The sequence below is a fragment of the Rhinolophus ferrumequinum genome, chromosome 12 (genome assembly GCF_004115265.2).
Source record: "Rhinolophus ferrumequinum isolate MPI-CBG mRhiFer1 chromosome 12, mRhiFer1_v1.p, whole genome shotgun sequence".
In the NCBI taxonomy this organism is placed as follows: domain Eukaryota; kingdom Metazoa; phylum Chordata; class Mammalia; order Chiroptera; family Rhinolophidae; genus Rhinolophus; species Rhinolophus ferrumequinum.
In genome coordinates, this window is record NC_046295.1 from 2,483,622 (window position 1) to 2,508,284 (window position 24,663).

Below are 24,663 nucleotides of genomic sequence, written 5' to 3' on the forward strand. Positions count from 1 at the left end.
GGTTTTAGAGAATAAAGATGTCACTTCTGAATGGTGGATCAGGAACGTTTTATGAAAGATGACATGGGAGAGTGGCTTCCGACAGGTGGGCAAGTTTGTACCAGCAGAAGTGATAAGAACAAGGAATCTTCCAACACTGGATGTGAAAAGCCATGGGGCCATTCAGAAGCAGTCTCCCCTGTGGGCTTTTGGGAGCGGGGCTGAGCGTTAAAGATGCTGCAGGCCCGTGTGTCACCTTGTGTGCATCCCGTGAGTTAGGCACCAGCGGTGTGGGGAGGACGGGGTTAGGTCTGGTGCCCTTCAGTGTAAACCAGCCAGTGTTCACTGAGCTGAACAATTTGACGAATCTTGCCTGCCTGATTCTGTCTGGAAATCACTTGGACGTCATTTGTAGAACTTGGCTCTTCTGAGCAAGGCCTCATCATAAGAGGGGTCTGAAACTCTGAGTTATTTGTTAGTGCTTGTCTCTCATTTAAGAGGGACAAGTGGGGTGACCCAGTATTGAATTATAAACTGTTTTTGGTAGACTTTTGTAAAAAAAATCGTGATAAATACACATAACACAATGTACCATCTTAACCATTTTACTTGCACAGTTCAGTGGCATTAAGTATTCGTACTGTTGTGCCACCATCACCGCCCTCCATCTCCAGAACTTGTTCATCTCGCAAAACTGAAACTGTCCCCATTACACACTAGCTCCCCATTCCCCCAACCCCTGGCAGCCATCATTCTGCTTTCTGTCTCCATGGTTTTTAACTGCTGTAGGTTCCTTATATAAGTGGAATCGTACAGTATTTGTCTGTCTGTGACTGGCTTATTTCACTCTGCATAATGTCCTCAGGGTCCGTCCATGTTGTAGCGTGTGTCAGGATTTCCTTCCTCTTTAAGCTGCTTAATATTTCACTGTGTGTGTGTCCGATTCTTCAATAGGCTTTACTGCCATAAACCCAAATTCATCCAGGAGACGTGTTGTCAGAACCACCCCTTGACTTCACCGTTTCCCACCCCCCACCCCCGGCCCGTCGGGAGACCCAGTCAGGGCCACGGTCCCAGGTGAAAGTCTGAAAGTAAAAGAGAAAGGGACTGGGTTGGAATATAGGGAAGGGTCTATGTGGGGCCCAGATGGTTTTCTCGGGTATCATATACACCTGCCCATCCTGCCCCCAGATTTGGGACGGGGCCCCTGTGCTCATGCTGTATTCCCAGTGGAGCTAACCAGATCTGCTTTTGCCCTGGGTGTTTATGACTTGGGCGTGGGAGCTCCCACTGACACAGTCCCTGAGGCGTGGGCTTGCTATTGCTGACAGATGAGAACTTCTGTCCTTACAGTTGTGGGTACATCATCCTTGGCCTCTGGCTGCAAGTGGGTTTGAGGCTGAGAGGGAAGTGAGCTGCGTAAGAAATTTTCTAATTCTGACTGTATTCAGAATTACCAGGGGCCTGTATCTGGAGGAAAACCTGCTGCCTGGCTACAGAAGTGCTTTGTTTGGCCAGCCAGTGTTTTAACGTCTCACCCTCCCTGAAGGGCACTTTCAGTCCCACATTCGCTTCATCTGCTCTGCTGCAAACCGTTTGCAGTTGGCCATGCTTGGGATAAACAAAAGACCCACATTTCCTTATAACAAATCTGATGCTGCAAAAGCCCTCTAGAAGTTGCCATAAGGCCTTCTCCCTCTAGGTTTTCTATAAATAGAGGGCAGTTTTGCTACAACACTGCTGTGTTTGCATGAGAAGCACAGTGAAGGCCCCTGCGTGGAATCTCATTAATCTGGATACTGTGTTCTCTTGTCAGGGGAAGCGGAGGTTCCTGATCCAAATGACCCTTTGGGACAAGTGGATGGACATGACAGCCCTATCCCAACTCTGAAAGGTAAACTGAAGTGTGCTTTTAATGCAAGTCTTGGGCAGTGTTTTCAGAGTGCTTGCCGTGTCTACCATTTCTCCTCGAGGCTTGGCCTGTGGGCACTGATGGCTGGGTACCCTGGGGTCCTGCCCCACTGCTGGGCGTGGTGACACGCCTGCCTCCGTAGCTGTCTCGATGCACTGGTGACGGTGGTGAGGGCTGGGTAGGCACATGGCCACCGGAGGGAGGGAGGGAAGACGTTGGGTGGTGGGTGCTCTGTGGCCTGAGCATAGCCTTAGGAGCTGCACTCCTGGCTTGTCCACTAAGCCTCCTACTGATGAACGGCCACCTTTCGAGGTTATTCCCTCGATGGGATTGTCCAGAATGGGTGGGCGTCTCCTCTGGGCAGGTGGCTCTTCTCCACAGGGTCACCAAGGAGCAGGTTATTTCTCTTGACGCAGCCTTTCCCAGAGGTTTCAGTGGCACTGCTCACTTGGCATGTTCTGTAGGCATCTTAGGGTCAGTAGAACCCATTTCCTGTAATGCAGCCCAGTTACTCAAGGAAGTGGCACTTTTCTTGCTTTCTCCCCTGTCAACTGTCACCATTGCCTTAGATCAGTGGCTCGTCCGCTCAGGACACTATAACAAAATACCACAAACTGGGTGGCTCAGTCAACAGGAATTTATTTCTCACAGTTGTGGGAGCTGGAAGTCCCAGATCAGGGTGCAGCATGCGCAGTCCTGCTGAGAGCTCTCTTCATGGCTTGCAGGTATTATGAGTGCACAGTGCAAAGACAGGGCTCCGGTCTCTTCCTGTGAGGGCACCACTCCCATCACGGGCCCACTCTCACGACCCCATGTGACCCTAACCACCTCCCAGAGGCCTCACCTCCAAACACCATCCCATTGGAGATTAGGGCTTCAACATGCGAATTTTGAGGGGGACACAACTCAGTCATACCAGTTACCTCTCAGAGCAGCCACATTATTTCTGCTTAACTTCGTTTTTGTTTAGTATGATTTAAAGCCCAGAAATGCGTAATAGTTTCATAGTCTCCTGCATATTGAGTGTCCCCGTGTCCCCTCAGGACCTGTGTCTAAGGTAGGATCTCCTAGGGATTCAGCAGCAATGACTCCAGTCTGCAGTCTCAGCCAAGGTATCCAGAATGTCCCCTTTGTCCTGAAAGGGCTTCTTGGGGTCACTCTGAGCACACCGTTTGCATAGAGGTCAGTTGTTTAAATCGAGGGTGGGTGGAGGTTCCTTGACGAGGATTTGCCCGTTTTTGCGTCAGGCATAGTAAACACACAAATTGGTTCCCTCCTGTGACCTGACCTCACTTTAAGTTGCTTGTAGGGGAGGGCTTCTATCAGGACAGGGATGTGCCCCCACCCCGCCCCCCTCCCACCACACACACCACCACCACCACCACCGTGGGAGCAAAGGCCTGTGTTCTGGAAGCGTGTGCATCACACTGGGCCTCGGCAAGTGTTGCTTAGGGAGGAAGATAGTTTTTGATGGTTACAAATCACTTCTCAGAAGTCTGACTTGGCTCGCAGTTCAGACATTTACTGACCACTCCTCTGTGCCAGGCTCTGTGTGCGGCCTGAGCACGCTGATGGTCAACACAGGTGTGGTGTCTGCCTCGCAGGTTGGTGTCACAGGGGAAAACTGTCAAGTGATACAATGAGGAGTTGTGGTGAGGAGCCTGGGGAAGAGATGAGGGCATGGTGAGCTAGAAGGAAAGGGGGATGCATCGGCGTTTGGGGACAGCATGTTGCACTGAGACCTGAAGAGGTGACGTTCTCTCAGAGATTGTGGGCAGGGGTGTTTCCCAGGCCAAGGCCTGGCCGTGCAGAAGGCTGAGGCCAAGAGGACTGGTGCCTTGGGACAGCTGAGAGAAGGCGGGGCTTATGGGCTGGGTGACTGAGGTCTGAGAGGCCTGCAGGGGCTAGCCTGTGGGCCATACTGTGGCCCGTTGTCACGCGTGGGTCTTTAAATCAATTAAAATTAAATAAAATCAAGAATCCAGTTACTTGGTCCTACTAGCTACATTTCAAGTGCGCAACAGCCACTTGAAATGTGGCTGGAGGCCACTGTGATGGGCAGCACACATCTAGAACATTCCACCATCACAGAACAGCCAGCCCTGGGTGGCGCATGCAGTTTTTAGATGGCAAGAGAAAGTTCTGTTTCATCCCAAGTGCCTGCCTTCGCCTGGCCCCCGGAAGGACTCTGGCCTGGGATTGGTGTGACCTGAGTCACACACTGTGAAGGTCACCCTGAAGGACTAGAGGATAATGGGGCCGTGGAGGGGCAGTTATGAGGGCGGTGGACAAACCACAGTGATGGTCTAAAAGCCAACCTGCGGTCATTCTCTAGACTCTCACTCTCCCGTGGGAGAGCATCCTTGTGGGCGGGGCTGGGGGTTGCAGGGAGGGAGGAGGCTGGAGGGGGTGGCAGCTGCTCCTTACCTGGGTGTTCACAGCTGCTGTCAGGGAGGCAGTCAGCTGCAGGACTCAGGGTCCACTTGGACGGAAGAGCATTTGCTGAACGAGGGGCAGACATGCCCATGGGCTGAACATTCATAGAGAGGTGTATTCCCACGTAGCCACAAGCTGCGAACATTGATAAGTCTTGTTCAGGGCTGCAGGGGGGATTCTCGGACCTCCTTTTTGATATTTGAGCAGTGCTCTCTAAGGTCCCCGGCTTGGTTGGGATTCCACTGCCTCCTGACTTTGTTAATTCACAGGTGACTGAGCTAAAGCCATGCGAGATTCAGCGCCTATGCAGTTCAGGGCGTTCAGGAAATTTGCAGGCTTGCCTTGGACTTCTCTAAGGCACACCACTGGTCAGGTGGCTGTGTGTGTTTGTGTGTGTTTGTGTCTGTGTGTGCACACACGCTTGGAAAAGGGCCGTCCACCAGGTCCTCAAATAACGTTGTTTGGTTCGGCATCATTTTGTTATAACTTTGATGAGAGTCCATAGGAACTTAAGTCTGGTTTATGTCAGTTAGCTTATGACAAAATTGGTTTTGTTACACATCGTTTCACTTAAAGTTACAGAACCCATCGAAGACGTTAGGTAAGGGCTTGCTGTGGGCAAGGAAGCAGAGAGCCCAGCAGACTGGCCTGTCCCATGGGGCAGCGTGGGATGATGTAGTGTGGGGAGTGCAGCAGTCTGTGCTGGGTTTGAACAGAAGACGACCTGGATTGGATGGCTGCTCCATCCTCCCAGCAGAGAGATGAAAGGGCCTAGGGGACAGCACTCACCCAGGGAGCAGTGGCTGCACACTGATGCTACTTGCTGTCATGATTGTTGTCTGCATGTCCATCAGTTTCCAGGTGTGGATAACTCAGGAGTCCCTTGGGGATAGGATTCTAGTGAGCGGCTCCCAGGGAGTCTCAGCAACCCAGTTCTCTGGTCCTGCAGTGCAGTTTACTCCCTCTTGGGTATGGCTCTTGCACAAAAGTGGACTCCCTCCACCTTTCCTTCCTGCTCCCGTGCCTCCTCCTCAGCGCCTCAGTGATGCAAGAATTGGCCTGGCAGTGCCAGACTCATTGGTTGGTCCATGCACTTTTTTTGTTTAAAGAGCTGCTGAGAGTGTCACTGCCTGGCCACATTTGGTTTAAATCATATATAAAATGTAATAATAGCTGAATGGACTGTATGAGCTATTTCTTTCATCCAAGTACCATTTATGATGCCCACACATCTGTAAAGTTGCAGGCAGTTGAAAAATGGCTGGTGAGCCAGACCATCAGTGATATAACTGCTCTGCCAGAGCAAAATGAGGTCTGAGAACTAGCTAAAAGCGTAAAGGCATTTGCGTTCAGATGCACTGCGCCAGTATTGAGCACTATATACATGACTGGTAGTTGGTATTGAGAGAGACACCAGAGCAAAAAGCCTACCTAGAAGATCAAATGAATGCAAAAGACACTGATTTAGAGCTGCGAAGGTTGCCTGAAATTTCCATATGCCAAAGTACTGCCATCGTTAGGACTGAAGATGGCCTCAGGACTCCCGTTACTGTGCTGCGTTAGCGTGGGAGAGGGTGTTTAACAGGGATGTTGTGCTCCTTGCTGTTAGACACACGATGACGATCACGATGATGATTACAAAAGACTACGTTTGACCTTTTGCTCTTGACATTTTTTGCTCTTTGACATTTGCTCTTTTGTTCCAAGATCATGCTTTATTTTTTTTTAAGATTTTTGTTAAAATAGAGCTAACTGGGACGGCTGCATGGCTCAGTTTGTTAGAGCACGAGCTCTCAACAACAAGGTTGCAGGTTCAATTCCCCCATGGGATGATGCGCTGCGCCCCCTGCAACTAAGATTGAAAATGATGACTGGACTTGGAGCTGAGCTGCACGCTCCACAACTAGATTGAAGGACAACGACTTGGAGCTGATGGGCCCTGGAGAAACACACTGTTCCCCAATATTCCCCAATACAATTTCAAAAAAATAAAGATAACATACAATATTATATTAGTTTCTGGTGTATACCGTAGTTATTCAACATTTATATACCTAAAGAAGTGATCACCACGATAAGTCCAGCAACCATTTGACACTGTACCATGCTATCACAATATTATTGATCCCCCCCGTTTAAATTTTTCAATTAGAGTTGACATTCAGTATTATTTTATATTAGTTTCAGGTGTGCAGCCTAGTGGTTAGACATTTATATAATTTAGGAAGTGATCCCCCTGACTAGTACCCACCTGGCACTATACACAGTTATTACCATATTATTGGTTATATTCCCTGTACTTTACATCCCCATGACTAATTTGTAACTACCAATTTGTACTTCTTAATCCCTTCCCCTTTTCCACCCTGTCCCCAACCCCCCTCCCATCTGTCACCCCGATAGATTTAGTACCCATCTGACACCATACATAGTTATCACAATATTATTGACTATATTCGTTATGCTATACCCTACATCCCCATGACTACTGCGTAACAACCAATTTATATACTTCTTGATCCCTTTCCCTTTTCACTTACCCCCAACTTCCTTCCCATCTGGCAACCAAAATGTCCTCAGTATCTATGTGTTTGTTTCTGTTTTGTTTGATAATTTATTTTGTTCTTTAGATTCCACTTACAAATGAAATCATATGACACTTGTCTTTCTCTGTCTGACTTATTACACTTAGCACAATACCCTCTAGGTCCATCCATGTTGTCACAGATGGCAAGATTTAGTTCCTTTTTACAGCTGAGTAATATTCCATTGTACAAATGTACCACCTCTTCTTTATCCATTCATCCATTCAGGGACACCCAGGCTGCCTTCATATCTTGGCTTGTGTAAATAATGCTGCAATGAACATATGGATAAGTACATCCCCTTGACATAGCATTTTGGGTTTCTTTGGATAAATACCCAGAAGTAGGATTACTACTACTTTGTCTCTTGTTATAGTCTTTATTTTAAAGTTTATTTTGTCTGGTGTAAGTATTACTACCCCAGCTTTTTTATTTGTTTGTGTCCATTTTCATGAAATATCTTTTCCCATCCCTTTACTTTCAGTCTGGGTGTGCCTTTAGATCTGAAGTGAGTCTCTGGTAGGCAGCATATGTAAGGGACTTGTTTTCTTATCCATTCAGCCCCTCTATCTTTTGATTGTACGTGTAGTCCATATACATTGAAAGTAATTGCTGATTGGGATGTAGTTATCCCAATCAGCCATTTATTATTCATATATATATTCATCTTAAAGAAGTTCCTCTAAGGTTCCTTGTAATACTGGTGATGAACTTTTTTAGCTTTTTGTTGTCTGGGAAGCTCTTTATTTGTCCTTCGATTCTAAATGGTAGCTTTGCCGGGTAGAGTAATCTTGGTTGTAGGTCCTTGCTTTTCATCACTTTGAATATTTCCTGCCAGTCCCTTCTGGCCTGCAAAGATTCTGTTGAGAAATCAGCAGATTTATGGGAGCTCCCTTGTAGGTAACTAACTGCTTTTCTCTTGCTGCTTTTAAGATTCTCTCGTTGACTTTAACCTTTGGCATTTTAATTACGATGTATTTTGGTGTTGGCCTCTTTGAGTTTATCTTGTTTGGGACTCTCTATGCTTTCTGAGCTTGTATATCTATTTCCTTCACCAGATTAGGGAAGTTTTCAGTCATTATTTCTTCAAATAGGTTTTCAGTTCCTTGCTCTCTCCTTTTTTCCTTCTGGTACCCCTATAATGAGAATGTTGGCATGCTTGATGTTGTCCCAGAGGCCCCTTAAACTGTCCTCAATTTTTTGGATTCTTTTTTCTTTTTGCTGTTCTAATTGGGTTTTTATCTGTTACCTTATCTTCCAAATTGCTGGTTTGACCTGCTTTATCTAATCTACTGTTGAATCCCTCTAATGTATTCTTCATTTCTGTTATTGTATCCTTTATTTCAGACTGGTTCTTTTTCATGTTCTCTATCTCCTTTTTTATGTTCCCTATCTCTTTGTTGAAGTTCTCCCTGAGTTCACTGAGCACCCTTATAACCAGTGTCTGGAACTCTGTGTCTGATAACATGCTTGTCTCCATTTTGTTTAGTTCTTTTTCTGGAGCTTTGTTCTGTTCTTTCATTTGGGATATGTTTCTTTGTCTCCCCATTTTGGCTGCCTCCCTGTGTTTGTTTCTATGTACTAGGTAGGGCTGCTGTGTCTCCTGGTCTTAGTAGAGTGGCCTTATGTAGTAGGTGTGCTGTGGGGCTCAGTGGTACAGTCCCCTGGTCACTGTGCCACACACTCCAGGTGTGTCCCTTGTGTAGGTTGTGTGTGCCCTCCTCTTGTAGTTGAGCTTTGGTTGCTGTTTGCACATCAGTGGGAGGGATTGACCCTCAGGCTCATTGGTTGTTGAGGACTGGCAGTGACTACGATGGAGGAGCTGTGGTACAGAGCCTGACCCTACAGAGCAGGATCTGCCTTAGCAGGGCTCTGGTGCCTGCCCCGTCCACCCCTTGTGTATGTCGTCCTTGGATCCTCCAGCTCGTTTGTGCCTAGGGGCACCAATCCCAGGACCACTTTCATTGGGATCTCCTGCAGGTCAAGTTCAGCCACAGCCCGTGCCCCACCCAGGGCCACTCGTCTGGAGTCACAAAAAAATCCATAGATGGCTTCCGCTAGTGCCATGCTTGGAAGTGCCTCGAGTGGCCAAGCTGCGAACCAAGGCTGGCTGCTGCTTGTGCCAGGCTTGGGCCTGCTTATTCGGAGGTACAGGATACACTCATGCCATATTCTGCTTCCCTGGGTTCCATTAACCTTTGAGAGAACCTAGGAGAATGCAGCTTGAGCCAAGGAAGGCGGTTTGTATGACAAAGCCACTGGAAGCTGCCTGGTGTGCCTGAAAGTTGGGTGGGGCGTGGTCTGGAATCACCAGGGCCTGGTGAACATGGGCATCTTGGTTTGGCTAATGGTATTAGCCCGCTTGAATGAGACTCAGATACAGCAGCTGCCTGTGTCTGCAGGCCATAAAGGGGGAGGGCTCAACATAGCCTCTACCAACTCCTCTGTCCAGGAGAAAGCTGCCCCTCCAGCCCTTATCCCAAGCCAGAGAACTCAGTTCCCCACCACATGTCCCTGCCGCCTCTCTAGCTGCTGCCCCAGTGCTGGAGCTCAGAGCCAGTGATTCCATTGGTGAATAAGTCCGTGTGCAGTCCCTTTAAGAGGTGTGCCTGGGAGTGCAGCCACCCTCTGCCTCACTCAGCCACAATCTCTGCTGGTTTTCACAACCAGAAATTATGGGGACCTCTCTCCCCAGCACTGAAACCCTGAGCAGGGGTGAGTCTGGGACCTCTTGCTCTTCTGGAGGGTAGGGGGGACCTCCACAGCCTAGATATCTCTCCCAATTTTTAATGGTCACACATAGATGTGGGACCAGCTCTTTCCACATCTCTGCTCCTCCTGCCTGTCTTGACATGGCTTCTTCTGCATGTCCTTAGTTATAGGACTTTAGCTCAGAAAGATTTTAGGTGATTCTCAATGATGGTTGTTTTGTAGTTCACTTATAATTTTGATGTATGTTTGTGTGTGTGTGTGTGTGTGTGTGTGTGTGTGTGTGAGTGTGTGTGTGTGTGTGTGTGTGTGTGTGTGTGTGGTCCTGAGAGGACACAACCACAGTGTTTACGTACTGTGTCACCTGGACCGGAACCTCCAAGATCATACTTTAAATGTACCTGTCGTACGTCTCAGGTTGTGCAATGTCTGTGGGAAGTGGATAACTTCTGCAAGGCCTGTGGGCGGGTACTGGTCACGTCTGCCCTGCAGATCCCACAGCAGTCCCGCCATGCTGCGTGTCCTGCCTAGGGAGAGCTGCTCACCACCCTCGCTGAAAGCAGGAGGACAGTTCCTGCTTTCATTGCAGTTATAGGTGATCTCAAACGTATTCCAAATTACAGAGCAGGAACTGATGCCTGCTCACCAGGCTGTCCCCTGCTCTGCAGCATGCTGTGCAGTGGAGCTGAACTAAGATTTCCTTGGATGGAGGAAACAGCCATCAGCAGAGGTCACTATGTTGGCATAGAAATGAAGCCTGCATTCTCCATTTACTGAGTGTTGGTTCCTGATTTACGTAGTGTGTGTGGACCGATTAGTATATGTGTTGGGTGCATTTCTGGTTTATTCTGGAACTCTGTGTGTGTGTGTGTGTGTGTGTGTGAGAGAGAGAGAGAGAGAGAGAGAGAGAGAGAGAGAGAGAGAGAGAGAGAGAGGAGAGAGAGAGAGGAGAGAGGGAGAGAGGAGAGAGAGAGGAGAGAGAGAGAGAGAGAGAGAGAGAGAGAGAGAGAGAGAGAGAGAGAGAGAGAGAGAGAGATTGTTTCCTGGAGGTTAGAGTGAGGGTCTCCAGCTGATGGGGTAAAATTGCAAACAGCACCCCAATTGCAGACACAGAGTTAAGTCTGTGACTGGGAACATGGGCCCAAGCTGAGCTTCAGGGCTGGGCCCCTGCACCTCCTCACTGAGTGTCCCCTGGCCCATCACTGAAACCTGGGAGAGTGTGTGGAAGGCCTGAAACATTTCCCACGTACCTGTGGACTGAGCTCTCATAGGTTCCAGGCTCGGAGCCTGTGCCTCGCCTGACGCGAAGGCCATTTGTTGGGCACCCCTGACCTCTTGCAACTGCAAATTTGCAATGCCCATTGGGCGCTCTGGGGTGTGGACAAACTCAGTAGTGCTGGGACAAAACCACAACACACAGATAAGAGGCTTCAAAGCGTGCACAGTCATATTGTCCAGAGCTGAGACTGGGGAGAAGGGCCATGGACACATGGATGTGAGCCCACCTGGGGAGAGCAGGGATGCACCCAGCTGACTTCTTGCTCCTTCTTCCCAGGGCCCCCCAACCCCCCTCACTCTCCCCGGTAGTTTCTGCCACCAGTGCTGCAGCTGGCATGGAGTACGGAAGCTGGCGGCAACCGTCATCTGGCTGGTGTCGTCGATTACTCTCGGCCCCACTGAAGTGAGGAGAGGGCAGTGATTCTTCTTCCTCAACTTGTTGGGTTTAAATGCTGTACTGTAACAGGCTGATTCATGTGTGCTTGTCTTACGGCTGTCCCTGAGGGTGTGTGTGTGTACACACGCATGCACACCTCCACCTCTCTGTATCTATGCATGTGTGTTCATGTCCCTGTCTCTTTGTGAGTGTCACCCTGTGTGTAGGTCTTGCTTGGTCGAGCTGTCTCCTTCCTTCTTTGTCCCTCTGTTCTTCCTCAGTCCCTCTGGCCCTCTGCACTAGCTTCTGAGTGCTGTCATAACAATGCACCACAGGCTAGGTGCCTTAAACAATAGGAACATGTGCTCTCACAGTTCTGGAGGCTGGAAGTCTCAAATCCAGGGGTCGGAGAGTTGGTTCCTCCTGGAGGCTCTGAGGAAGAAAGCCCTGTGCCTCTCTCCTTCTGTTGCTGGCAGTCCCTAAAGTTCCCTGGCTTGCGGCAGCATCACACCACTCTCTGCTTCTGTTGTCGCATGGCCCTCTCTGTGTATCTGTGTCCACATGTTCTTCTTATAAGGATTGGAGTAAGCGCCCCCCCCCCCCCCCCACCGTATGAGCTTATCTTCACCTCATGGCATCCGCAGTGGCCCTATTTCCAAATACGGGCCTCTTCACAGGTTGCAGGGGTCAGATCCCAGCATACCTCACAGAGGGACGCAGTTCACTGCTCGGTACTCTTCTCCAAATGTGCACTCTTAGGCGCTTTTCTCCACCTCTCAGGTTCTTTCATTTCATTTTCCCCTGTTTTCCTCATTTTCTCTGCTTCCCATTCTAATCTCACACCCTCTTCTCCTGCCCTTATTGCTCTCCTGCTGAGCCCCCCCCCCCCCCAATTTTATACGACTGGTCCTGTGCAGACCACTAGACAGCTCTGCGGGAGAGTCTGAGGGGGAGTGCCCCACTGCCATTGCCCCCGTCTGATTTATTGCCTATAAATACTTCCCCGAGAAGCGCAGCTTTGTGTCCTCTCTGCGGCTCTCAGGGCCTCCCAGTCACCTGCCCTTCCAGGCAGGTGGTCTGTTTTGTTTCCCACCAATCGAAGACCTGTGACCCTGTGACCCCTCGCAGATAAGGCTTCCTTATCTCCCTCCCAGACCTGTCAGTGTGGCCTGCTCAACAAACAAACCCTCAAGCACCTAAGTAATCTGACCGAATTGGTGAACATGTGCACTGTCGATAGGGATAAAAAAATCACTCAGCATTGATCCGACTGTGAGGCAGGAATGGTGTCCCAATCACAGGTCCTCTGGTACCAGCTGCCACTGGTGTCTTCATGCTTGGACTCAGCTCCACCATCCAGAGTTGGAGGTGAGCAGAGAGCCGGCCTGGGTGGCAGGGGGATAGAGTCCATCAGTCAGTTGTTAAAGTTGCTCTGCTGGGAGGAAGGGGAACCTGCTGGGGCAGTTCAAAGGGGACCCTTGTGTTCTCTTGTGTGACACTGTGCAGTGCGGACTGCATCCAGGGAGCCAGGTTCTCTGTCGCCAGGCCTGGCTCCTCTCAGCCTGCTCAGTCGTGTCTCTGAGGAGACTTGGAGTAGCTCTCGAGGAAGCCATCGTGACCTATGGGAGAGCTTAGCAATGGGTTGTACAAACCCCATATTTTGCACATAAGGGAAATAAAGCCGCAAGGTTAAATGGCTTACTGTGGATTAAACATCAAGGGAGAGCACAGCATGGCACTTCGTCTTCACAGAACTTTCTTTCTAGCTTTTCATTTTGGCCTCCAGAGAATTAGTGATGGCTAAAATGGTAGACCAAACTAACTTGACCACTCTCCCACCTAAATTTTGTGCAAGTGCTCAATCAGAATAGGAAGGAAACCGAATGTGACAGCCTGGGCACTGGGACAGGAACCACTTGCGGTGGTCCCACTTTTTTGGCAGCCTTGGAGAACAGCCCAGTTATCCTGGGAAAAAGTTTACCTGAGGCAAAGAGTTGGGCTGTGCAGGTGTCATGCAGGTATGAAATGGGCTGCCCAACAGTGACAGGTGGTGTCATCACGTGGCCATGGAGCAGATGTGGATGCATCTGTGGGCGTCAAAGTAGAAGGGGCACCAGTAAGACACCTCAGCTAAACCAGTGCGGGCAAAGGGTATTACACATTTGTCGGGCCGTCAGTGGTTGGATGCTGGAAGAGCCCTGGAACATAAAAGTTCCCCTAGAAAGAATACCCAGGAATAGGAAAATCCTGAGTGAGACTACCTGAAAAAAATAAATACACTAAACTTACTGATTTCACTGGGAATTGAATGTATTATGTTTCCTTCAAGCAGGAGAAATAGGGGTTGAGACAAAAATCAAGTTTGGTTTTACAAAAATAAAGGCATTTACATTTCTTGTAGCCTAGTATAAGACCTATGAAATATCAGCTCTGCTACAGAAACTATGCTGTTAGGCTCAGTTGCATTGTAGCCCTGGGTTTTAACATCAAACTGGAAGCAAACCCATGGGGTCTGGAGAACAGGGGTGTTATGCGTAAGCCTCCACAGAATGCCAGGTGACCTGGGTGCTCCAGTCCTGGGAAAGGGATGGTTTCACCCATCAGCCCAGGGAGTGACTCAGCCCTGGTTCCAGGTGGGAAACAGAGACTTTCTCCCTGTGAGAACTCAGACTTAGACTTGTCACATGGCCTTTTCTCATAAGAAAACAAATCTACACAGCCAGAATGTTGTGGGGGAATCCCGAGTCCCAGAGCCCACATGGGAACTTGGCACAGCCTGTCGCAGGGATCTAGTCCTCAAGGAATTCCCACAGGAAAACCAGCCGGACAGTGAAAAATTACAAAGCCCAGGGTGAGTAGTGAGTTAGCAAACTGAAGCCAGAAGGATTAAAGATAAAGGAAGAAAAAGCAGTAGTGGATTTTAAAAGAAACCAAAGAAACTTTGAAATGACAATTATAGTTGATGAAATGAGAAACTTGATTGATAAGTTAAGGAGTAGGTAGTGCATAGCCAAAGATAAAAGTAAAGGATAGGTAACATAAGCATAGGTAAAGGGCATGAGGAATCACATAAGGAAGTTCAGCATATATCTAGAGGGAGATTTCAAAGGAGAAATAAAGGGGAAAGGAGAAACAATATTTCATGAGATTTTGGTAGAGAATTTTACACAATTGAGGACAGCACACTTCTTCAGAAGTTGGGAATGGCACTGAGGCCCAAGGAGGCTAAAATAAAAATAAATTCACAGTTAGCAGTACTTTGAAATGGCAAACACAAAGGGGAAATATGGAAAGTAGCCTAAGAGGGGAAAGGTCAGATTTCCTGCAAAGGAATAAGAATGGGTAGGACTTGCGACGCTAAGTGCAAAAGCCAGAAGACAGTAGTGTAATTGTCAGTCTAGACTTCTGTACCCAGCTAAACTGTTACTCAAGGGTAAAAGTAACAGGTATTTTTAGATCAAGTCTCAGTGTTTACAACCTCAGTGCTTTACCTGGAGAAGGAATGTGAATCAAGAAGAGCTCAGTTGAATCCAGGAGGAAGGAGTGAGATGCAAGCAGTGTTGACAAGGAAAGAACTTGGTAAATAGATCAGCAATCTACATGACTCTGTTAGTAAACATCATCAATAATAATGACCACAGGGGCTTAAAACAGGGTGTAACTAAACATTGGAAAGCAGTAACTCAAAGCTGTGGTGGTTTGAGGGATGATTAAGCACAGAAATCATCAATATAAGCACAGAATTCCAAGGTGCTTATATTTGGTCATATTTAGGAGACTTTGTCAGATTAGGTATGCCTATAAAAAGTAGTCAAGCTAGCCAGTTAAGTATAACTTTCCAACAAGAAAAGGGAGAATAAAGAAAAATAATACTAGAAAATAGGAAAGGAAATTAAGAGACAAAATAAAAACATTAAAAATAAAACCCATCAGTTAAAAACTCATAGGTTAACATATATAGACTCATAAATTAACATGTTAGATTATTGTTCTTTAAAAGATTCATGTCTAATATCTTTAAAATGATTTAAAACTTGAAAGAGTAGGGCTATGTTAACCAAAAGTACCTCAAGGTAGCTACATTAATAGACAAAATGGTCTTTTAGACATGTCAATATCAGGACCAGATGATGTAATAAACCTGAAGTTTATTTCACTCAGCAATACAATTTGACAGAATTACTAATAGGTGATAAATACAGAATCAGTTGACATATATCTCATTGAAACTAGTAGATAAGGACATTAAAAATTTAAACAACACAGGAGCAGTAGCTGGCCTCAGCTCATGGATCACAGGAGGCTCTTTCAGCAGCAAACAGCCAGCCACAGTTCATGTGCTACCAGAGGCACTTGCGGCCACCTGCAGCGAGCCCTGGGCCTGTGTTGCACTCTTTCTTGGACAACTCTTAGGGTCCATGGGCCCCAGGCAGGTGGCAGCTGGCCTCAGTTTGCTCTGAGCCTTTTGCTGTGTAGCCTCAGGCTCAGCACTTGTGCCAACCTGAATATTAACCTGGTGAACACCAATCACCCAACCCTGGCGACTCCACCTCACCAAGTAGAATACCGCCTGAGGCTCTTCCAATAGCAGCAGAGCCTTACAGGGAGCCAGCAGGTGGCAGCAGGCCTTGGAGTGCCCTGGGCCTTTGGTTGAGCTGTGACGCCTGGTACTGTGGTGGCAGCTAACCTTGGTTCACAATGTAGCCTCTCCCACGCACCTACAGGTCCAGCACAAGCAGCAACCAACCATGGATCCCATTGTAACTGCCACCAGGTAGCTCCAGGCTATCTCAGGCAGCATAGGAGTTGGCCTACATAGGAGTTGCTTCCCAGAGATCCCAGAACCAACACACCTGGAGGGCAGCTTCCAACCACAACAGAGCAGCAACTGATTAGCCCAAAGGATGGTTACAACAAGAAGCAGAGTCCACTGGGGCGAATCCAGCTCTGCAGGGTCAGCCCCGTCACAACAGCACCTATGCTATGGGTATGACCAATCCTCACAGCCAGTCAGCCTGAAGGTAAATCCCACCCACTGACATGCAAACAGCAGTCAAATCTCAGTTACAACAGGAGGGCACACACAGTCTAGACAAGGGACCCTCTTGGAGCATCCAGCACAAGAAATCAGGGAGACTGCACCACTGGGCCCCTTAGGACAGCTATCATGGAAGGCCAACCAGCCAAGAATGGGAGATGTAGTGTATCTACCTAATACATAGAAACAAAGACAGAGAGGCAGACAAAAGGAGGAAACATGTCCCAAATGAAAGAATAGGAGAAAGCTCCAGAAAAAGAACTAAACAATATGGAGGCAAGCAACCTACCAGAGACAGATTTCAAAACACTGGTTATAAGGATGATCAAGAAACTTAAGTAAGAACTTCAGGAAAGAGATAGTAGGCATTAAAAAGGACATAGAAACCATAAAAAGAATCCGTGAGAAATGAATACAATAATTGAAATGAAGAATGCAGTAGATTAGATGAAGGAGAGGATCAAATCAGCGATTTGGAAAACAAGGTAGCAGAACAGTCAGAACAGCAAAAAAAAATAAAATAAAATAAAAAATGAGCACACTTTAGGAGACCTCTGGGACCAAATCAAGTGTAACAACATTCACATTCTGGGGGTACCAGAAACAGGAGAGAGAGAGAGAGGGATTTAGAACCTATTTGAAGAAATAATGCCTGGAAACTTCCCTAATCTGGTGGAAGAAATAGACATACAAGCCCAGAAACAGAGAGCCCCAAACAAGATGAGCCCAGAGAGGCCAACACCAAGACACATCATAATCAAAATGTCAAAGGTTATAGACACAGAGAATCCTAAAAGCAGGAAGAGAAAGGCCGCTATAGTGCTTCCCCGAAAATAAGACCTAGCCGGACAATCAGCTCTAATGCGTGTTTTGGAGCAAAAATTAATATAAGACCAGGTCTTATTTTACTATAAGACTGGGTATAATGTAATATGATATAATATGATATAATATGATATAATATAATATAATATAATATAATATAATATAATATAATAATATAATATAATATAATGTTGGCTCTATATTAATTTTTGATCCAAAAGATGCATTAGAGCTGATTGTACAGCTAGGTCTTATTTTTGGGGAAACATGGTAGTTACCTACAAGGGAGTTCCCATTAGACTATCAGCTGATTTCTCAACAGAATCTTTACAGGCCAGAAGGGATTGGCACAAAATATTCGAAGTGATGAAAAGCAAAGGTGTACAACCAAGACTACTTAATACAGGAAGGCTATCATTTAAAATTAAAGGAGTGATAAAGAGCTTCTCGGATAAGAAAAAGTTAAAGGAGTTCATCACCGCCAAACCAGTATTTCAAGAAATGTTAAAGGGACTTCTTTAAGAAGGAGAAGGGGAGGGAGAGAACATAAAGATGAATAATAAAATGACAATAACTATGTACCTATCAGTAATCACTTTAAATGTAAATGGCTTAAATGTGCCAATCAAAAGACAGCGTGGCTGAATGGGTAAGAAATCAAGACTCATACATATGCTGTCTATAGGAGAACCACTTCAGACTGAAAAACACATACAGACTGAAAGTAAAGGGGTGGAAAAAGATATTTCATGTGACTGGAATGGAAAAAATGCTGGGGTAGCAATACTTATATCAGACAAAATAGATTTCAAAACAAAGGCTATAATAAGAGACAATGACATTAAATAATGACAAAGGGATCAATCCAACAAGAGGATATAACCCATGTAAACATTTATGCATCCAACATAGGAGCACCTAAATATATAAAGCAAATATTGACCAACATGGAGAGATCAACAGTAATACAATCATAGTCGGGGACTTCAACATCCCAGTGACACCAATGGACAGATTTTCCATATAGAAAATCAGCAAGAAAAGAGCAGCCTTAAATGACACACTAGATTACATGGATTTAATTGATTTTTAGAACGTTTCACCCCAGAGCAGCAGACTATCCATTCCATTTTTCTCCAGTGCACATGGAACATATTCCAGGGTAGGCCACAAAACAAATCTCAATAAATTTAAGAAGACTGAAATCACATGAAGCATGTTCTCCAACCACAACGGTATTTATTGAAACCACAAATTGGTATTTCCACAATGGAAACTAGAAATCGATTATAAGAAAAGACTAAAAAACACAAACACGTGAAGGCTAAATAACATGCTACTCAACAATGAATGGGTGAATGATGAGATCAAGGAAGGAATTCAAAATGTACTGTGAGACAAATGAAAGTGAAATCAATTCAAAATCTATAGGACACAGTGAAAGTAGTTTTCAGAGGGACATTCATAGCAATACAGGCTACCTCAGGAAACAAGAAAAATCTTAAATAATCTAACCTTACATCTAAAAGAACTCGAAAAAGAACAACAAAGCCCAAAGTGAGTAGATGGAAATAATAAAGATCAGAGCAGAAATAAATGAAATAGAATCTAAAAGAAAAAACAACCAATACAAGTGATCAGTGAAACCAAGAGCTGGTTCTTTGAACAGATAAATAAAATTGATAAACCTTTAACCAGACTCATCAAGAAAAAAAGAAAGGACCCCAAAAAAATCAGAAATCAAAGAGAAGTGACAACAGACACCAAAGAACACAGAAATACAAAGAATTGTAAGAAAATGCTACAAACAATTATGTGCCAACAAATTGGACAATCTGAATGAAACGGATACATTCCTAGTAACATACAATCTTCTAAGACTGAATCAAGATGAAACAGAAAATCTGAACAAACTGATTACTACTAATGAAATCAAATGAATAATCAAAAAACTCCCAAAAAACAAAAGTCCTTGAACTGATGACTTCACAGGTGAATTTTATCAAACATTCAAAGATGAATTAGCACCTCTGTTTCTCAAATTATTCCCGAAAATTCAGAAGAGGGAAGCTTCCCATCTCATTTTATAAGGCCAGCATTACCCCGATTCCAAAACCAGACAAAGACATTACAAATAAAGAAAACTATAGTTCAATATCCCTGATGAACACATATGTAAAAATCCTCAACAAAAGATTATCAAACCGAATTCAGCAATACATTAAAAAGTTCATACACCATTATTAAGTGGGATTCATTCACACACACACACACACACACACACACACACACTATCCTGGAGGTGCTCTGGCTGTGTGACCTTGAACAAAGTCCTTCAGCTCTCTGAGCCTCCGCTGCCTCAGTATTAACCTCGTACAATCCTCATGAGGCTTAAATGAAATAACCCTCATTAAGCTTAAATGAAATAATACATGCCAAGGGCTTAAATAATTTCCTTAACAAATTATAGCTGTTGTTAATATGTCATGCATTAACGGGTTTTAAATGTTAAGAAAAAGACTGGATTTACTATGTAGTTCCACCAATATTGATTTGCAATATTACACCAAGCAAGGTTGGTGTAATATTGCAAATCCATTAACATGGTATACCACATAAACAAAATGAAAGATAAAAAATCATATGATCATATCACTAGATGCAGAAAAAAAGCACTTGATAAAACTCAGCATCCATTTATGATAAAAACTCTCAGCAGAATGGGAATAGAGGGAAAATATCTCAACATAGTAAAGGCCATATATGACAAACCCACAGCTAACATTGTAGTCAATGGGGAAAAGCTAAAAGCATTCCCCTTACGATCAGGAATGAGACAAGGATGTTCACTTTCACCACTTTTATTCAACATAGTATTAGAAGTCCTAGCTTCAGCAATCAGACAAGAAAAGGAAAAAGGCATCCAAATTGGACAGAAATAAAACTGTCATTATTTGCAGATGTCATGATACTGTATATAGAGAACCCTAAAGAGTCCACCAACAAATCTACTAGAACTGATAAATTAAGTCAGTAAAGTAGCAGGATACGAAATTAATATTCAGAAATCAGTTGCATTTTTATACACCAAAAATGAACTGTCAGAAAGGGAAATTAAGGAAACAATCCCATTTATAATTGCCTCAAAAAAATTCTTAGAAATAAATTTAAACAAGGAAATAAACCACCTGTACTCAGAAAACTATAAGAAACTGAAGAAGATACAAATAAATGGAAGCATACACTGTGGTCATGCATAGGCAGAATAGTTAAAATGTTCATACCACCCAAAGCAATCTATAGATTCAGTGCACTCCCTATCAAAATACCAATGGCATTGTTCACAGAACTAGAACCAATAATCCTAAAATTTATATGGAACTGTAAAAGACCCTGAATACCCACAGCAATCTTAAGAAAGAAAAAGAAAGTTGGAGATATCATACTACCTGATATCAAACTATACTACAATGCAATAGTAAAGCAGCATGGCACTGGCATAAAAACAGACACAAAGATCAATGGAACAGAATAGAGAGCCCAGAAATAAACCCACACTACATGGTCAATTAATCTTTGACAAAGCAGAAATATACATTGGGGTAAAGACAATCTGTTCAATAAATGGTGCTGGGAAAACTGGACAGATAATGCAAAAAATCAGAGTGGACCACCTTCTTACACCATATACAAGAATAAACTCAAAGTGGATTGAAGACTTAAATGTAAGATTCTAAAAAATAAAACTCCTAGAAGAAAATATAGGAAGTAAACTCTGTGACATTGCTCATAGTGATGCTATTTTCTGATAGACCTCAGGCAAGGGAAACAAAAGAAAAAATAAACAAATGGAACTACATCAAACTAAAAAGTTTTTGCACGGCAAAGGAGCCATCAACAAAAAGAAAAGACAATGTACTGAATGGGAGAGGATATTTGCCAATGATACATCTGATAAGGGGTTAATATGCAAAATTTAAAAAGAACTCATACAACTCAACACCAAAAAAACAAACAATCAAATTAAAAAATGGGCAAAGGACCTGAATAGACATTTCTCCAAAGAGGACATACAGATGGCCAATAGACATATGAAAAGACGCTCAACATCACTAATCATCAGAGAAATGCAAATAAAAACCACAATGAGATATCACCTCACACCTATCATCGATAAATCAACAAACAACAAGTGTTGACAAGGATGTGGAGAAAAGGGAACCCTCATGTGCTTTTGGTGGGATTGCAAATTGGTGCAGCCACTATGGAAAACAGTATGAGGCTTTCTTAAAAAATTAAAAATAAAACTACCTTATGACCTAGCAATTCTACTCCTGGGTATTTATCTGAAGAAATCCAAAACACTAATAATTCGAAAAGATATATGCACCCCTATGTTTACTGCAGTGGTATTTACAATAGCCCAGGTATGGAAGCAATCTAAGTGCTCATCAATAGATAATTGGATAAAGAAACTGTGGTACATTTATACAATGGAATATTACTTGGCCATAAAAAAGAATGAAATCTTACCATTTGAGGCAACATACATGGACCTGGAGGATATTGTGCAAAGTAAAATAAGTCAGAGAAAGACAAATGCCATATGATCTCACTTATATGTGGAATCTAAAGAACGAAATAAACAAACAAAACAGAAATAGATGCAGATACAGAGAATAAACTGAGGGTTGCCGGATGGGAGGGGGCTTTCGGGCCTGGGTGAAAAGGGGGAAGGGATTAAGAAGTACAAATTGGTAGTTACCAAATAGTTACAGAGATATCAAGTACAGCATAGGGAATATAGTCAATAATATTGTAATAATTATGTATAGGTCCAGGTGGGGTCTAAACTAATCGGGGAGATTTCTTTAAATTATATAATGATATATAGGTATAAATTATATAGGTATACTATGCTGTATACCTAAATCTAATGCAAAATAATACTGATTGTCAATTGTAATTGGAAATAAAGTTTAAATAAAGAAAGTAGAAGAATGGAAAAAGTTTATACCATGCAAAAATTAAGCAAACGTAAGTGGCCATATTAATATTAGATAAAGTAATCATCAAAACAAAATTTGTAGAGACAAAGTGGGACATGACATAAAAGAATCAATCCACCAGGAAGGTAAAACAAACCCAAATATGTGCAAACCAAACAGAGCCTCAAAAAAAGTCTGAACAAGAAAATGGACAAGCTGAATCTGATGGGCGTGTGACCACAACTCCTGCACTGAACAATTAGGGAAAACACATTCTTACCGATCAGATGTGGGCTGATACTGCGCTGGCCACAAATCAAATCTCTGTGGTATCAAAGAATCGTCATCACACAGGCTATGTTCTGTAACAACCCTGCTCTTAAAGCACACTTTTAAAAACTCACAGCTAAAAGAAAAATATTATAACGTAAATTGCAAGATATTTGAGTCTGACACACCATATGGAGATTAAATAAAATAATTTATTGGATGGTTAAAGAAAAAGTTGAAGGAGATTTCACATTTAATGCATGTATTAGAAAAGGAAAAAGAAAATTCATTAACTGCAGAAGTTAGAAAAAGAGTCACAGTATAAAGATGTGAATAGACAGCTGCAGGAGAGCCCCAGTGGCCAAAAACCTTTTGCAAGATGCTTCAGCTCATGAGGAAATGATCTTGGATGATTCAGGTGGACTCAGTGTGATCACAAAGGTCCTTATAGGGGAGGCAGGCGGGTCAGATCACTAGTTGGAGGTGTGATAAGAAGCAGAGGTTGTAGTGATGTCAGCAGTGCCAGGAGCCAGGGCGTGCGGGGGCCTTTGGAAGCCTAGAAGGCAAGGAGAGAGACTCCTGCGGCTTCCTGAAGGAAGGCAGCCCCACGACACCTGGATTTTAGGACTTCTGACCTCCAGACTGGAAGACAAGAAATTTGTGCTGTTTTATGCTACATTTGTGCTAATTTGATACAGCAACAACAAGAAATTAGTACAATATATAAACATCTAATCGTTTTCCTATAAGCCTTAAGCTACTTATATGGAAATAATAGAAATAAAACAAAGTCACACAATAGTAAGGAAAATTACAGAGTATTTCGAAAACTGTCTGAAAATAAATGTGAAGATCTGTATGAAAAAAATGATAACGCTTTTCTGAATAGATGAGAAGTTCTGCAGTAGTGACACAGACCTTACTTTCTCACTATTTTCAAGAGGGCAGTTTTATACAAATCATCTGTAATAGCAGTTCTTTCTCCATCAACATATCAACTTTTAAATAGAACTTGTCAGGATGATTCTAAATTGAATTTGAGAAACTAGACCCAAAAGTAACATTTGTTATTCTTGATGTCTAAATGAGTTAGTCATCATAATTGAAAAAAAGTAACGTTGCCATAGCAACCGGCCAAGATCAGTGGGGCAAGATGAGAAGTGCATGGAGGTTGTTTTAGGTGGGCAGCCAGGGGACACCCCCTGAGGTGGTGACCTTTGCACAGAGACTTGCCCCTTGAGAAACAGCGAAGATCTGAGGGCAGGGTATTCTCGACCAAGCACAGTGAGGGACAAGTTGGTGTACTTTAGGAAGAGCAAGGGACCTCCCTCCTTCAGTAGAGAGAGTGTGGGAAAGGTAGAAAAATTATAGAAGCATTGATACCAGGGATATAAATTAGCTTTTCTCCATTATCTGTCTTCCTACTTTCTTCCCAAGGTCTTAGCTTTGCTCACCTACCTACGGAGGGAGCTATGAATTTATGAAGTCATCACGGTGTCGACCTGTAGTTTTGGTCTCTCTGAGCGTCCAGAGAACGTGAAGGAGGGTGATTCAGGGCCTCTACAGGGACATGGGCACCACCCAAAGGGTCCTGTCCGGTCGCTTCTCAGCTGGACAGGCCTTCCGCATGCCATTGGCATCCACAGCCTCCCCAGGTATGGGTGCTGGCCAGTTAGGAACAGTTTTCCAGTCCCAGGAGCCCCATGGGTGCTTTTCTCAGTGTTTCTGATTCTCTCTAAGTTCTCTCTTGGCTAGGTCTAGCGCACTGGTATGACAGCTTTTTTTTCTTCTCAGCCCTTGGGATCAGGGTTCTCAGCCCAGGCTCCAGGCACTGACTGGGACGTAACTGCTGTGGGTGCAGGTGGGTCTTCTGTATAAGCTCTCAGGTGACCCCAATGTGAAAACAGATTGGAGCCCACTGGTTTAGATGGTGTAGGATGGAGACGAGTTGGTAAGAACCCCACACGTGGACTAGGTCCTAGGTTCTCCTTTGTTTTCTGTAAACTGAGGAAGATGAGGCTTTCGGGTGAGAGAAAGTAAGGCTATCTGCTTAAATAGGGCGCCTCAGGCTCCCAGCAATTGAGATGGCCTTACCCCAGGGTCCCAGCAAAGCTGAGGGCAGCTGTCACTTGTGGGCACTCCAGGAAGGACACTTTCAACAGATTGGCCCGCCCCCTGCCCCCTTTGCTTGACACCTTCTCCTCCCCTGCCCTCCCTCCCCACCACTTGCTTTTATCTGGTTTGTCCACCTGGCCTGACCTTTCCTT

At 44.6% G+C, this 24,663-nt stretch overlaps 1 protein-coding gene across 7 annotated transcripts in view; it reads left to right on the forward strand.

The window, feature by feature from the left end:
• The window catches only part of ROR2 (receptor tyrosine kinase like orphan receptor 2), a 219,793-nt gene that overhangs the window by 157,813 nt on the left and 37,317 nt on the right, over positions 1–24,663 (forward strand). For all 7 annotated transcript variants that reach the window (XR_004424742.1, XM_033124136.1, XM_033124130.1 and 4 more), the window contains one exon: positions 1,796–1,873. Coding sequence is in view for 5 of the 7 variants with exons in the window: in XM_033124136.1 (XP_032980027.1) it covers positions 1,796–1,873 (78 nt within the window). In the remaining 2 variants the exon portion in view is untranslated. The remainder of the gene's footprint in view (positions 1–1,795; positions 1,874–24,663) is intronic.